This window comes from Theropithecus gelada, chromosome 3, assembly GCF_003255815.1.
Source record: "Theropithecus gelada isolate Dixy chromosome 3, Tgel_1.0, whole genome shotgun sequence".
Lineage (NCBI taxonomy): Eukaryota > Metazoa > Chordata > Mammalia > Primates > Cercopithecidae > Theropithecus > Theropithecus gelada.
In genome coordinates, this window is record NC_037670.1 from 176,230,207 (window position 1) to 176,247,647 (window position 17,441).

The 17,441-nt window shown below is 37.2% G+C and overlaps 1 protein-coding gene across 1 annotated transcript in view; it reads right to left on the bottom strand.

The window, feature by feature from the left end:
- Positions 1–17,441, bottom strand: part of KMT2C (lysine methyltransferase 2C) — a 199,030-nt gene that overhangs the window by 51,398 nt on the left and 130,191 nt on the right. The window contains exons 25-31 of the mRNA XM_025378764.1: positions 13,640–13,820; positions 10,276–10,380; positions 8,813–8,938; positions 8,600–8,632; positions 8,380–8,499; positions 2,043–2,175; positions 1,590–1,804 (exon numbers count right to left, since the gene is read on the bottom strand). Of these exons, the coding sequence (XP_025234549.1) occupies positions 1,590–1,804; positions 2,043–2,175; positions 8,380–8,499; positions 8,600–8,632; positions 8,813–8,938; positions 10,276–10,380; positions 13,640–13,820 (913 nt within the window). The remainder of the gene's footprint in view (positions 1–1,589; positions 1,805–2,042; positions 2,176–8,379; positions 8,500–8,599; positions 8,633–8,812; positions 8,939–10,275; positions 10,381–13,639; positions 13,821–17,441) is intronic.

Genomic DNA, 17,441 nt, shown 5'->3' on the forward strand with positions numbered 1-17,441 from the left:
CTGTAATAAAAAATGTTGATGAACTGCTGACAGTTAATCTTATTCAGGCCGTATTCTCATGAGGTAGTAGACCTATATTAAGTTCTTTACAAAGAACAAAGATGCTGGCATACTGTAGGCCAAACGAATGTTTTCTAAATGAAGTGTTGCCTCATTAACAACCTAGCTTGTAAAGTTGGGAAGTTTTTTTTTAGATTCAAGGGACAAAGTAGCAAAAATGTAAGCCAAACACAATAAATTCCCTCTGGTGGTACGATACCACCAGAAACAAAATGTAAGTTTGTAAAACATCTGCGCTAAACAGAAGTCTATCAATTTGACCTACCAGAAGTAAACAAAGTCATAAATAAGCATCTCACTAGCATTTGCGGACAAACACATGAAAAAGTAATCAGTTCAAACCATTTCTATGAAATTCAGTGTCATGGTGGTATACAAAATGAAGATGCTTGGCTACAATCAACAGTTAACGATAAGATAAATATAGAAATTATTTATTCCACATTACAAAAAGAAAGCAAGCTTCCAAAAAGCCAATGAAAATGAAAAATCAGTTCATAGACCAACAGCTTTAACACAGTATTTCATGAGGTTCTTGAATCACGAGTAAAATTATTAAAGAAAAACACTTTTAAAAAAGTTATAGCTCTGCTGTAAGGACAATTTGTGCTGACACAAAATGACAACATACCCATATATGTTCATAAACAGCAAATGTAAGCATGGAAAGAAAGTGGTTGAAGAATGGGACACTGCCTTCACAGGTCTCCCTGCATCAAACCATTGATTTCTATTGTTGGATAAAAAGCATTTCATTTATTACAATACATAAGGAATAAAGTACCATGAAGACGCCAATCCAAAAAGGTACCTAAAAACCAGGGGTCATTCAAATGAAAAGTCACTTCCAGGTACCCCTCTAGTAATTTAAGAGTTTGTGTACTGATAGATAGCTGGGAAACAATTGCAAAACTGAGTCTGAATAACTTTTTCAATCCTGGTTTGTCTGACACCATGAACTCAAAATAATAAAACTGCATTGCTTGCATATATTCAATAATTTACATCTCATTAATCCAAATGTCTCATTCACTGGTTAATCAGAATTTTCACAAACTGTACTATTATTTTATCATCTGCTTTTTTCAAGAGGCAGTGGTAATAGCTGGACAGTCAGGGAAGGTGAGGGGGGAAGAAGGGAAGACAATATTGAATTCGTTTCCTATAAACACTACTTAGAATTCACTGATTTAGCCTAGCAATATTTTTGATTAAATGATAGTTTGGGTTTTAGAAATTTCTGAAGAATCATATAACACTGATTTCCACATATTAATAAGCACTGCTAGGAGCTGAAAAACTGACCATTTCATTAATTGAAACTAACTTTTGGGAAATATGAGAATGGATGCACGGTCTAGGACAAAGTAAACATGCTAGATGTTTCTAGATATCTAGGGAATCTTCATATTGTGGGTCATCATAGATGAAAATTAGTTAAGCTACCTCTCCATTACAGGTAAAAAAAAAAGTTATTGCACATGTGACAAGTTGGTAAAATAGAGAGAAATAATATATTCATGACTTACCAGGGAATTCTTCCTTTAAGTTGGGGAAATTAATATTGGTGTACAGAACCGGTGCAACTGTGGCCATTTCACCCAGAGCCTCCTCTTTCTCCCACTTAAGCGTGCTTCTCTGAGCATTCGACAGTGTGTCATTTTCTCCTTCCACAGTGGGAGCTGATGATGTCCAAGAGTTGTTAGGATCACTTGCCATTGGATTAAAGGCTGAATTTTTATCCCTGGGAAAAAATAAATATCTTCACTTTATAAACACAAAATAACTTTTTAATATATGTCCAAGTACAGCTTTCATTAAAACCTATTACAAAATAGTTAAAAGTAACATGTTTATAGCAAAAGCCACAATAAATGCGACTTACAATAATATCATACACAATCATTTAAGCAGACTAATTTATATATAAAGCAAACAGAAATTAGTGCAATTTAAGTTTCCATAGAAAATAAGGCTTGTACCTGGCATCAGGATAAGGGGATTGTGCAATTGCAGAGAAAGTTCCCAGTCCGCTTCCAGGTGGCAAAGAATTATGTGGGAGATGAGGACTGGGTCCAATAAGGCCATTCATGAGTGGCATCCGTGAAAAAACATCTTAACAGAAAAAAATAATTCCGTTTGCATAATATTCATAAATAACAAGGAGCTGAAGTAAAGTTGACCCTTGAACAACATGGTTTTTAATTGCATGGGTCCACAAAAACACAAACTTTTTTCAAACTGAATGCGGATGGAAAACACAGTGAAACCCATGCATAGAGAGGACCAACTTTTCTTGTATGCCAGGTTCCACAGGGCCAACATTTGACTTCTGTATTCTCAGATTTTGGTTATACCTGGGGGTCCTGGAACCAAATCCCCAAGTATAGAAGAGATGCTTGTACTTCTAAATCAAAATCTTTAATGCAATTTAAAAGTAGGATTTTTTTCAGTATTATATAATACTTAAAAGAGTCACTTTTGGCTACAAGATTTTGAAATATGATCTCTACAGCTGTGATCCTCTATTTCATTATTGTGTACTAGAAATAGCAAGTGTTCTGGAGTCCAAAAGCCTGGGGTGTGAACCTCAATTTTACCTGTTAGAAGCAGAATCAATTTCTATTTCTGTAAACTGCAGGTATTCTGTTATTTGGGTTAATTGAGATAATGTATGTACAGCTCTGAACATAGTTCCTGGTATGGAGTAACTATTCGATACATATTAACTCCTAAAAAATGAATGAATCACAGCAAATGCTAGTAAGTTTTATCAAATATTCTTTCTCTTCATTAAAAATTTACAAACAGATGTTTCTTATATTTTATTCCTGTTCCTCTTAATACAAAAAACCATCTATGATTCTTTTATTCTTTTTTTTTTTTTTTTGAGATGGAGTCTCACTCAGTCACCCAGGCTGGAGTGCAGTGGCAAGATCTCAGCTCACTGCCACCTCCGCCTCCCAGGTTCAAGCAATTCTGCCTCAGCCTCCTGAGTAGTTGGAATCACAGGCACCTGCCACCATGCCCAGCTAATTTTTGTATTTTTAGTGGAGGTGCGGTTTCACCATTTTGGCCAAGCTGATCTCCAACTCCTGCCTCAAGTGATCTACCCGCCTCAGCCTTCCAAAGTGCTGGGATTACAGGTGTGAGCCACTGTGTCCACCCCATCTGTGATTCTTAAACTGATACTTTCTCTAAATAGTTTTGAGTAAGCAATATATCTATCACTATCAATCAGATGATTATTGCTAAAAATATATACACTCCGGTTTTGGCTTAATTTTTATAACTTACAGTTCAGCCCCCAAATGTATTTGAATTCTCATTCGAGCTTATTCACAAACATCAAATACCTTATCGTTTTCTTTCTAAATAGACATTAGGCAAATAATAAGACCATCTCATGTTTCTTTACAACACTACTTTAAGCATGTAACTTCAATCCTTATTGTGAAAGTCTACTTGTCTAAACTATTTGGAAGTATGCCAACTGTCCATATTGGAGCAGTTTCCAGAAAAAAGAAAGAACAACAACAAAAACTTTGTGTGCCTTCAAAAAGCCCTCCAATTAAACTTGATGATTTGTGGAAATACACAAAGCCTCTGTTAATTGTTGCAACACTTAGAGCTATACTATTACAGGAGATCCACATCACCAATTAATTACACAAATGGCAATACGGAGTTGACTAATACTTGGTATAACTAGAGAATTCCTAACCTGATCACCTGATTTTTTGTTATCTAATGTCATTCCATGAGATTAAAAGTCTCATACACGTACATTGTCCAATGCGTAATGGCCTTTCACCTAAACCACATCATGTGAATGTTACAACACTAAAGCCTACATAGCTCCAGTGTGTATGTGCAGATACTAAGGACGATCACCGACAAGTTTAAAAGATTTTGTCTCAAAGACTTCCTAGAACTCTCTGACTTCCACAAAGGGGCTTATGTTACTAAATACCACAGCTGGGTCCACTGGATCAGGTTTTCACAATGACAAATGTCTCATGACACTTACATTTACTCCAAGGATTAAAGGGCAAGATTTCTGCTTTTTTTCAAACTAGAATACTACATCTATTTTCAACTTCAGTGAAAAGCAGGTTCCATTAAGGCAGGGGTCCCCAACTCTGGGGCCATAGACTGGTACCAGTCCATAGCCTGTTAGGAACCCGGCCACACAGTAGGTGAACAGCGGGCAAGTGACCATTACGGCCTGAGTTCCACATCCTGTCAGATCAGCAGCAGCATTAGATTCTCATAGGAGCATGAACCCTATCAGCGGCAGCGTTAGATTCTCATAGGAGCGTGAACCCTGTTGTGAAGTGTGCATGCGAGCGTGTTCCTACGAGAATCTAATGCCTCATGATCTGAGGTGGAACAGTTGCATCGCAAAACCATTCCCCAACCCACCAACCTGGGTTTGTGAAAAAAATTGTCTTCCTTGAAACTGGTCCCTGGTGCCAAAAAGGCTGGGGACCGCTGCATTAAGGAATGTGGAATTTTAATAAACAATATCGAATGTCTTTCATGTAATTAGGAGAAACAAGAGTTTATTGGCAAGGAGAATGTGATCCATACTGTAGCCATCTATCAGTGCCATCTACTGTAACTACAATATTACCATGTTGAAACTTTTCCCAATAATATTAGCTATTATTTGTTAAGTACTTTATGCTATGCTAAGCAGTCTTAAAAGCTTTACAGCTTCACGAAAACCCACTGAAATAGGTTATTATGTTCAGCTCCATTTAAGCAAAGAGGACCCACAGAAATTAAATAATTTGTTCAAGGACAAACAAGTAAAAGCAAAGTATTTCATCTTATTTTATTCAAGAAGTGGTCTCTTTTTTTTTTTTCAAGTCCACCATATCTACCCAAACTAGTCATATTAGTTTATAAAAGTTCAAAAGTTACTTCACAACTTTTACATAAAGGGACTTCAAGTTACTCTACCTCAATCTTGAAAATTCTATTCTCTACTTTCTGAACTTTATTACCATCAGATAATAAAGCATATTACATATTACATAATAACATATTACACTTTGCCTCCCCTTTCTCATCAATTCTACTGAAGTTACTCCACTGAAGATTACCAACAACCTTCCCATGGTCCAATGAAACAACGTTTTTCAAGTACTCACCTTACTTAACTGTACAACCTGTCTCTAATGATCATTCATTTCCAAGATCCTATACCTCTCACTCAATGTCTCAAATCTCTCACTACTTTTTTTACTTTCACCTAAACTTTAAAAGGAAGAACGATAAGAAACATGTAATGTGCACACCTAATATAAATCAGATGAGTTAAGCATATACTTAATTACATTTAATTAAAAAGCACTGCTCGAGATTCTATACTCTACTGGCAGTATATTCTCTTAATAAATCTCATCCTTCCCACATCTGCAATTAGCATAATTACACAGATAATTCCTACATTTTCATCCATCTCCTTGACTAACTGCAACTGCCTGTAAGTCAGAATAGTGTATATGTCCCATTTCTACCAACCTAAAAGAGGTCTAAAACTAAATTCACTAGACCTCCACTACCTTCTACCAGCACACACACTAAGTCTTTGTTCCATCTTTCATGATTATCCTCTGGGCCCCTGGTTTATACATAGTCTAATTCACTTTAATTTCCCCCTTTCCTCATACTTTATATCCATTCAGTAGCACAGTCCTACTTGTTCTAATGTCATTTTCTCTCGTATCTATTCCTTCTTTTCAATCAGCACCGAAGTATCTTTACATGGAACCTACTTTTTAACTTAGTCTCAACCACAATAACCTCATTAGTACTCTTCTTGTCCCAAATTTATTCCCAATATTGATACCAGAGCTACCTTAGCAAAACATGTAAGTGATCAGATCACATCACTGGTGTGAGGTCTTCAAAGGCTCTTAGAAGCCTGTAGGGAAAGGGCCAGCTGCCTCTGCCTGTTTCTCATAGCCCTTTACAATCAGCACCAATGTCCACTTCTAGTTTTGCTTCCTTAAACAATGCCCACTCCCTTTGCTCTGGAGAATGTTAAAGTTGCCATATTGAATAACTATGTGTCACCCTGTATGTAACTTGATCATGCTTTGCCCTTACATTAGAACTACTATTCTTTCAAACAAGAACAATGAAATCTTAGTGATTCATAAGGCTGTACTATTCTGTACTATACTACACATTAGTTGTATACCTGAAAGTCTACATTATTAGCATTACAAACTCCTAATGGTAGGCAGCCTTATTCACCTTGTATCACACATTAACACCTTGCAAAAAAAAAAAAAAGAAAGAAAAAGAAGTCATCCTCTCAAGACCTTTTAAAAATGAGACTGCACAATGAAGTGATTTTCATAATGACTATAAGATGTTTTTAATAAAGAACTACATCTCTGATTTTTAAAATATGCACTTTCAGTTCAGAAAACATAAAGACAGGTCATTTTTATAAGTTGAAAAGAGAAACACTAAATAGTTCTTAATCATTAAAAAAGCATATGGGGGCAAGGCATGGTGGCTCACGCCTGTAATCCCAGCACTTTGGGAGGCCTAAGAGGATGGATCACAAGGTCAGGAGTTTAAGACCAGCCTGACCAAGATGGTGAAACCCTATCGCTACTAAAAATAAAAACAATTAGCTGGGCATGATGGCAGGCACCTGTAATCCCAGCTACTAGGGAGGCTGAGGCAGGAGAATCACTTGAACTTGGAGGGCAGAGGTTGCAGTAAGCCGAGATCGCACCACTGCACTCCCGCCTGCGTGACAGAGTGAGACTCCATCTCAGAAGAAAAAAAAAAAAAGCATATGGGAACAATTAAGGCAAGAAGTAGTTATGATGAGTATAATACCCACATGTAAATCACATGTTGAACCTAGCAAAATTCAAGGTAAATTTATATTTAGAGGCTAAACTGGTAAAAACTCAAATATTTCCATTATGTGCATTATGTAATTTTTCATGTATATACAAAGTTGTTAGTAAAGGTTATAAATTATTCACACACTTTAGCACTTATACAAGAAAAGGATAAGATTCACATTATTCAATTCAGGATATAGTCATGAGGTAGTGACAACAGGATACAGAGAAATGTTCCTATGCTCAAATCATCAAAAATATATACTAGCTGGGCACAGAGGTCCACGCCTGTAATCCCAGCACTTAGGGAGGCCGAGGTGGGAGGATCACTGGAACCCAGGAGTTCTAGACTGGTCCGGGCAACAAAGTGAGACCCCTATCTCTGCAAAAAATCAAAAAATTAGCCAGGCATGGTGGTGTGTGCCTGTGGTCACAGTTACATGGGAGGTTGAGGACAGGAGGATTGCTTGAGCCCAGGAGATCGTGGCTGCCGTGGATTGCGTTCATACCACTGCCTGTCAGCCTGGGTGACAGAGAGAGACCCTGTCTCAAAACAAAACAAAACTACATATAGAGTTATATACATGCCACCAAGCAACTCCATTAACTCCTTCCTATAGGAGATTCCCATACCTGTAACCAATTTCCCTATCTACTCATACAGACCTTAATCCTAGGCTATCAAATTTCAGCTCTACAGAAAACGGGAGAAATTGGTAGCTAGTTATAAGTAGGCAGAAGAGAAATGAACAAAATAGGCAAACGTCCACAAAATTTCAGTGTCTACATGGATAGAAAGGCCACTGATTTATTATGAAAGTATGTACTGAACACATACTCTGTGGCAGGGCATATAAGCAAGACATGTATGACCCTAGCCTTTAAAGAGCTTACAATCCAAAGGGAAGACCTTAATTACCCAAACAGGTATTATATTTGTGACATGTGCTACAAATGAAAAACATGGGGTAGGGTGGTTAACCAGCTAACCTCTGAGAGATGACAGTGAAACTGAGAGCACATCAATGAGTACAGGCAGCTAGGTGAGTGGGGACAGTTCCACACATATGGAAGTGCCTATGTGGGAAATGACTGGAGTGGAGTGAGCTGGGAATGGGACTTGCAGGGAGGGAAGGGGGCAGGCACCGTTACATCCTCCCTACTGCCAATGAATGAGCAAAAGAATTCTGGACATAAGGATAATGACAGAATTACAGAGAATTTCAAGGAGACAGCTATGTGACTGAAGTTAGTATTTTTCTATCATCACAAAAGGGTTTTTCTCCCTATCAGTTTGTATATGTGGCTACTAAAGAACAGGGCAAAACTTGCTTGTGTGTGTATATATACCCACATATATACACACATGTGTGGATATATACCTACATATATACACACATGTGTGGATATAATATACAATTATAAAGTCATAACATACCCTGATTGTGTATTGGCAACAGCTGTGTTGGTGGGGGAGGCTGTGGCAATGGAGTTGGCTGAGTGTTCGCAGGACTAAGTACAGCTGTAAATAAGTCTTCAACATCTTTTCCGCCAAGCTCTAGGAGATAAAACAGTAATAGTAACAAGATTAAAAGACTAGTAGGGTCATGGTATGGGGAATGCCATTTTCGTAAACTAAAAAATCAAAACACATTTACCTGGAATTTTATATAATTTTCCAAGAATTGCTCCTAGAATAAATTAAAAAAAAAATAGAAACATTAACAGCTACTAATTCAATATACTGATACAAAATAGCATTTAACTGACACAGAAATAATTAGAAGTTAAATTATAACCATGCAAAAGTCTTTAAAAATCATATTTACTCAGGTCTTTTAGAAAGCCTAGATGTAGGGCAAATATTTTACCATCTGTGACCATTTTGTCTAGTTCGGGACTGAGGATCCCATCTAGCTGTTCTTCACTTAATGGTCGTGAACTCTGATTGACACTTGGCTGAGGCAAAGAAGGATCATCAGGGACAGGACCAATACCTAAAAGAGTAAGGAAAATAAATTTAAAGGTACATTCAGAATACTCACACAAAAATGTATAGCACTATTTACCTGTACTTAATATACAACAATATGATTAAAATAAAGAAACAGAGTCTGTAATTCTGAATTAGAATTCTCATATCAATTTGGAGAGTCACTCAGTAAAAATTAGGCACAATATATTTGTATTAGGTGCCATGTAAAGTTCTATCTTAAATAAAAACATTTCCTGAGGAACAAAAGAATACATCTGATTTTAACTTGCCAACTTCTGCCAAAAAAAAAGAAAGAAAAAAAAAAGCTTCATTAAGATAGGAGTTTGTAAGAAATCTATATACAAATAATTGCTTTGATTTGGAAAACAGTGGTATCAAATGTACAGTTCAATTATGCACAGTATGTAAAAAGGAATACGTTTCGTATAAATAAATGAAAAGTCCTAAAATTCTCAGTGTTTAATATTGTCCTTTGTAAATAACTTCAATCATAGGTAATATTTTTTAAATATTCTGTAGGCACATTCTGATTATGTACATTACATTTACAAAACTATAACATGCTGTAGCTCACATTTGTTGAGAGTCACATGTAAAAATGGTTTATCGTCTACATTTTTTTCATGCTTTCTCAATATTATTACTATTAAAAAGTAAAAATTTAGTCTGTTCTTATTTGATCTTATATTAGGAACTAGCTCTACAACATTTAGGTAATATTATAAATCACATATTAACAAAAAATTATTCATTAAAGAAAAACTATTGACAAAGTCACCCAAAGTACAGTACAGCTATGCTTTAGCCACACACAAAAAGGGAAAAGCAAAGTATGGATTAGTGACACATTAGCACTACTGATAAACAGCATGCACCTACAGGTTGCTTCAGCTGAAATCACTATAAAAAAAGAAGACTACTTCTAGTCAGCCGTCATCCATTGCTCAGTTTCTTACCAAATGGAAAAGGTGAGCTCTCAACCTGGAAAGTGCATAAATCAAGACCTATAAGACCCAAACCAAATAAAATGGATGATTACCACAGGAGCGGGAAGTGAGGGAAAATGCAAACAAAAGAAGAAACAAGATACAGCAAGACTTTAAGGCAACATGCCTTAAATGTGATGCAATTAGAAAGACAACAGAAATTAACTTGCTATATCCCCTCCTAAAGCAGGAAAGCTGAGGTAGATCAAATAAAATGCTGAGTTCTTTAACAAAGCCAAAAACAAAAACAAAGTTACTGGGAAACACACAAAAGGCTAAACTTGTTCCACACACCATACACCTCTCACTCACATCAGAAACCAGAGAAAGGGCAAACAGCATTCATATATACCTGAATGATCAACTGATTTTGCTAGATCATCTGAAATTATTCCAAGAATGTCATCATCTGTGTTTAAAACTTCAGAAATATCAGCTAATGGGTCATCAGCAGGACCTAAATATAGTAAATATGTTTTTTAAAATTTCAGTATTTTCTCAGATATTAAGCCATTTGCTAAAAACCTACAGTACAGCAGATACTGAGGCAAGTGCTAGAATAAAAACCTGAGACTCTTAATTTTACAGTAAAAGTTTTTCATAGCAAAGGAAACAACGTTTTGAATTACAAAACTTTACTAAAAATTCAGACTATTTTGTCTTGTGACTAATGTATATTGAGACAAAATTTCAAGACCTGTAGGCAATAAAAGTGAAACAGAGTAAGAAACAAAGCAACTTGCTTTGCTGTAAGAAACAAAGCAAAAAAAACATTTTGCTTAAGAAAGTGGCATGTCTAAAAGTGACACTGAGAAATTAAAACACAGTAGGAAAAGTTAAAATACGAAAGACAAATCTCTCACTCTTTAGAAATTCCACAGGGAGTGCAAGCCAGGTACCATCTAGTTAGTACTTCCAGCTTTGCTGTTCATACTGATTACTCATTCATTCATTTATTTAAAAAAGTATTTCACTACCCACAGAACTGTGTCTATGGATCACATATGAGGCACTGCCCACTGGGCAATGACTGAAACAAAGTGCACGCCCTCAGAGGGCTTACTTTCTCAGAGGGAGTTAGTAAATAAATGACATCGCTATAAGTGCTATTTAAAGAAAAAACAAGGAAAAAGGATTAAAAATAAGCTGTGGGGATGTTGCATTAGACAGAGTGATCTGTGAAGACCTTTAGATGACTGAGCAGAAAACTAAATGAGGGAGTAAGTTATATGCACAAAGATGGAGATAACCCTCCAAACCAAGGCAAAGCAGACATAAAGCCCCTGGGGCAAGCCGGGTTTGCCAACAAGAGAGGCCAGAGCGGTAACAGAAAAACTGTGGTAGGGATAAAAGAGGCAGCTAGGGCAAGACTGTGTAAGATCTTAGAGATCATGGGGAAGACTGGGTTTTATTCTGAAGTGTAATGAGGTGTTGGGAGGTTGAAAGATAGGAGATGACTAATATTTTAAAGGGAATATACTGGCTGCTCCATGTAGAGCAGATGTGGGGTGGGAATTGGGGAGGGCTGGCAAGATCAGAAAAGGGCACTGGTGCAATCTGAGAGGTGAGGTGATGACAGCACTAGGGTTCTAAGGAAAGCTGAGACAAGTGGTTGGCTTTGGGATGTATTTTGAAGGCAGAGACAAACACGTGGATGAATAAAAGGGAAAGAAAAGTCAAGGAGGATTCTAAGGGTTTGGCGCTTAACCAAGAAACTATTGCAACTCTTGTTTAGGCTTGCTTTAATAATTATATTAGTCATTCAGTAAAGAGAAACTGAAATTTTAACCCATCTCAAGTTTATTTTTACTTAAAAGGGGGAGGAGGGCATAAATGTAATATTCCAGGTCAAATATTTCTGTCAAACAGTCGTGGTTCCATTATATAGTTTCCAAAATGTAATTCATACATAATATATCACATTAAGTTTTGTGTGCCCAAATATCCAGGAACTTTTTAGAGAAAATTATTTCAATAATGCATTTTCTAGATAACACTGCGGTTGAAAGAAAAAAATTCTGGGTAATTTTTTTAGGGGTCATATAGCAGTTTTTTGTTTTAAAGTAATGGAACGCTACTATACAAATTATAACTAATTTTTTAAAGACTGTTTTACAAGTTTGCTCCTACCTAAAGGATTTTATATCTGAATAAATCATTAAAATTGATATAATAGGCTATAATGAGTGACATGTTTTAAAAAAGCCTTTAGTCATTAATTTTCCATTATAAAGTGAAAAGAGTGGTTCAACTGCAAAGAACAATTAATCTAGGTTTTGAAATGGGTGTATTTTTCTGTCCTCCAAGTTTTGGCCTTATTGTAAAACTGTTCTCTCTTCAGTAGTTTTGTGGAAAAAATAATCAAATTAAGAAAAAAATAACTTATATCAATAACTTTCCTATATGTTCTCTGTCCAATTTCAATCCTTCTCCTTTTAAAACTCAACTGCAAAGAGCTCCTATTGAAGTCTTCAAGTGACTAGTTATGATACTTACAAGATATACTTTATCATAAAATATCCTTTGAAGGACCCACAGGTCTTTCATTATACATTATTTTAACAACATATTGACAAGGACAAGAGCAGGTCAATACTTAAAATGACAGAATTAAAGTATGAGTTAAAAAATATCTAAAACTGAACAAACAAGAAGCATGACCTCACTACAAACAGTGAGGCAGACTGGACAAGCATGTGTCCAACAGAGGGTAAGATTGCTTCCAATTATTTCAAAATGTCAAAATCAAAAATGTCAGTATTTCAATTCAGGATAATGCCAAGTTAATGAGGCATTAACTACTTAACAACAAAAGTCATTCTTCAGTGGAAGATTGCTTTAAAATTGTTTTTCGAAATGAGTTTATAAAATTAACTGAGTAACAAATGCAATCAACGGTAAAAAAGGAAGCTTACCAGAAGAACAATGATTTACAATTGACAGTACCATAAAAACCCAAGAAGTGGGAGAAACACTGATCACAACACTTACCTACCCAATGAGTTAAACTCCTAGAGCCTTGCTGACATTGCTGTAACCCTGTAAATATATCAAGTTCTCATACCTTTCTGATTGTTAATAGTTCCTATAGGTACTGCATTTAGGATAATGATTCTCAACCAGGGGGCGATTTTGCTCACCAAAAGATATTTGGCAATATCTGGAGATATTTTTGATCATCATGAGGCCAAAGATGCTGTTAAACATCCTTCAATACACCAGAAAGCCTCCCTCCCACAACAAAGAATTATTGGCTCAATCTGTCAGTAGTAAGAAACCATGACCTAGGTCAACAGACTTCACTGTACTAAAACAGTATGCCAGCAAGTTCCTAACTACCCCCACATCCATTTTGGTTTCTCTGTTTTGAATTTCAGCTGCATGATTAACAAAAATCTATCTTAGATTTTTAGTAAAAAAAAAGTCACTGTTGGCCAAATTATAACCCCTCACATTGCCCTCAGCAAAGTGTAAACCAAAGGTTTTCTTTCACAACTCTTGATGTTGGTACTAGCTACACAGGTAAATTAATTTGCTACATCTTATACACCTGTACACTTAAAATAGTTCCATTTACTAAATGTAAGTTATACTTCAATACAGTTGATTTTTAAAAGGCATATGAGGCCAAAAAAAAACATTTCAAAAAGATTTAACTGAAAGGGAGACGTATGTCATGTGATATAAATAAAGTATCCGTGAATGATTCTACATACCGTGAGTTCCAGATTTTGCTGGAGCCGAGGATGAACTAAGTAGTGGATCCAACGAAGGATCCAAGAAACCTGCGTTCATGTTTGTTTTATATGAAAGCTGAGCTGCATCTTCTGATAGATTATCTAAACTTATCTTGCTTTGTCTACTTGTATCTAGAAGATCTTTTCCAAAGAAAGCTTCCTAGATGAAGATAAGCACATATAGAAATGGTTAGTTAGAAAATTCTAAAAGGACAATAGATTATTCTGTCATGGTTTTTGACAAGGAAGCAGAAATAACAGAAAAGGTTTACATTTAACAATACAGAAACTGAATACAGAAGTATAAAAACACCACAGAAATACGCTGTCAATTATTTTATACTCCTTATTTTAAAAATAAGATATTTTTGGTAGTTTTACTAGAGAAAAAATTATGGAAATAAAACCACATAATTATGCCAAAGATTTCTAAAAACTGCAGAATAGCTTCATGAATATTATTAATTTTTAGAGATTACCTGCAGAGGACAGCATAAGACTTTGATCTACAGCTTTAATATTTACTTCAGGTAGATTTGTAATCTATTGATACATATAATCACACTTACACTATAAGACTACTTACACTATCAGTGTGAAAAAGGGTTTTAGAGTCAGTTTAGCCATACTATGTGTGCAATATTTACAGCTACTAAAGGCTTGTAGTTTTCTATTTATTTACACATATTAACATTTTTCCATTTCAAAATATTTTTAAGCTGGGTTCCTTGCAACGCCAAGATCTCTCCAAAATTTCTCAAAAACCAATACAGAACACAGAAGGGAAGCACAGGTCCACCCCTTTACCCTGCTTCAACCCAGGAGTTCTGCTTTAGTCTATTTCCTATGATGTGGTCTATCTGGAAAAAGGATCCTTCATAGAGGACAATTTTGCAATAGTTATCAACATTTAACACACTCTTGCCAAATATGCACAAAAAAGTTCACTGTAGCATATTTTGTAATGTCAAGAAGTAAAAATGGCCTTAATGTCTGTCAATAGGCAAATAACTATCCAACTTATAGACACTCATATTACAAAATACAATAATTTTTAAACAGTATATAGCTCTATGTTATCAAAGAAAAGCCCTAAAATACATTACTAAAAGAAAGCAAGTTGAATTATATACACAGTAAATTATAAAATACAGGTCGGGCGCAGTAGCTCACGCCTATAATCCCAGCATTTTGGGAGGCTGAGGTGGGTGGATCACTTAGGCCCAGGAGTTAGAGACCAGCCTGGGCAACATGGCAAAACTCTGGCTCTACACAAAACACGAAAATTAGCCAGGTATGTGCCAACATGCCGTAATCACAGCTACCTGGAAGGCTGAGGCACGAAAATCACTTGAACCCAGAAGGCAGAGGTTGCAGTGAGGTGAGATCACACGACTGCATTCCAGCCTGAGTGACAGAGTGAGACTTGTCTCAAAAAAAAAAAAAAAAATTACAAAATTCAAATCAAGACTAGTATAAGTTTGAAAAAATAAATTATAAAAAAGTTTCTGAAGGATAAATGCCAAATTATTAACAACACTACCTTATGAGAAAAGAGATTGGGAGTATGTGAAGTCTGGTAGAGGTAATGATGCCGGGCGCGGTGGCTCAAGCCTGTAATCCCAGCACTTTGGGAGGCCGAGACGGGCGGATCACGAGGTCAGGAGATCAAGACCATCCTGGCTAACACGGTGAAACCCCGTCTCTACTAAAAAAATACAAAAAACTAGCCGGGCGAGGTGGCGGGCGCCTGTAGTCCCAGCTACTCGGGAGGCTGAGGCAGGAGAATGGCGTAAACCCAGGAGGCGGAGCTTGCAGTGAGCTGAGATCTGGCCACTGCACTCCAGCCTGGGCGACAGAGCGAGACTCCGCCTCAAAAAAAAAAAAAAAAAAAAAAAGAGGTAATGATATATCTGATTTGAAATTTTCACATTTTAAATGAAAAAGTTGTCTCACTTTGAAAAACCTAAAAATCCACAAAACTAGAGCAGCAGGTAGAAGAGGATTCATTTCTTATAGTAAGCAATGCTTTTATCATTAGAAAAAAGGTTGAACAGCAGAAAGCATTTTAGAAGTTTAGAAAATCATTTAATGCCTTCAGTATAAATTTGAGAAATCTTAGATCATGATCAGCAAGAATTTTGTCTAATGACTCATGACTTTACTAGTGTTTATCAAAAACTGTATCACCCTTATTAATTTAGTGGGTTTTCCATTCCCTGTAGATAACATAAAGAGGTGGCTCCATGCACATGGTCTCTAAATGTTCAAGAAAACAGTACCATTAAAAAGACTTCCCTCATATCACACATAAACACACACACACACACGCTGAAAGTTACTGATGTGCAACAGGGGAATCAAGACAGCCCAGGAGACTAAGATCACAGCAATAATTGGGAAATTAGACCTAATAATTTTAAAGACTCTTTGCCAAAGTATTAAATGGCCAGTTTTCATACTTGCATAAACACCTAAAGAAAGTTTCTTAAATTTATATTATACTTTACACAAGGATCAATAGGAGGAAAGGCAGGTTGCCATCACAATATTCCTAGAAAGGACTATTAAGAAGGAAGGTAAAGGGAATCCCAGGAGAAAACAACAACAAACATGAAAAAAAAAAATGGGGGACGTGCCCAAGATGGCCGAATAGGAACAGCCCCAGCCTCCAGCTCCCAGCGTGAGCAACACAGAAGACAAGTGATTTCTGCATTTTCAACTGAGGTACCAGGTTCATCTCACTGGAGCGTGTCGAACAGTTGGTGCTGGTCCAAGGGTGCAGCCCGACCACCAAAAGCTGAAGCAGGGTGAGGCATCGCCTCACCTGGGAAGCACAAGGAGGAAGGGAATTCCTTTTCCAAGCCAAAGGAAATTGAGACAAACAACAACTGGAAAATCGGGTAACTCCTACCCTAATACTGTGCTTTACCAAGGGTCTTAGCAAATGGCACACCAGATTATATCCCACACCTGGCCCAGAGGGTCCCACACCCATGAAGCCTCCCTCATTGCTAGCACAGCAGTCTGAGATCTAACTGCAAGGTGGCAGTGAGGCTGGGGGAGGGGCGCCCGCCATTGCTGAGGCTTAAGTAGGTAAACAAAGCCCCCTGGAAGCTCGAATTGGGTGGAGCCCACCACAGCTCAAGGAGGCCTGCCTGCCTCTGTAGACTCCACCTCTGGGGACAGGGTGGAGTCTAAACAAAAAGCAGCAGAAAGCTCAACAGAGATAAATGTCCCTGTCTGACAGCTTTGAAGAGAGCAGTGGATCTCCCAGCACAGAGGTTGAGATCTGAGAATGGACAGAATGCCTGCTCAAGTGGGTCCCTGACCCCTGAGTAGCCTAATTGGGAGACATCCCCCACTAGGTGCAGACCGACACCTCACACCTCACACAGCTGGGTACACCCCTGAGATGAAGCTTCCAGAGCAAGAATCACACAGCAACACTCGCTGTTCAGCAACATTCTATCTTCTGCAGCCTCCACTGCCAATACCCAGGAAAGCAGGGTCTGGAGTCGACTTCAAGCAAACTCCAACAGATCTATAGCTGAGGGTCCTGACTGTTAGAAGGAAAACTAACAAACAGAAAGGACACCCACACCAAAACCCCATCAGTACGTCACCATCATCAAAGACCAAAGGCAGATAAAACCACAAAGATGGGGAAAAAGCAGTCCAGAAAAGCTGGAAATTCAAAAAATCAGAGCGCATCTCCCCCTCCAAAGGAACACAGCTCATCGCCAGCAACAGAACAAAGCTGGACGGAGAATGACTGACG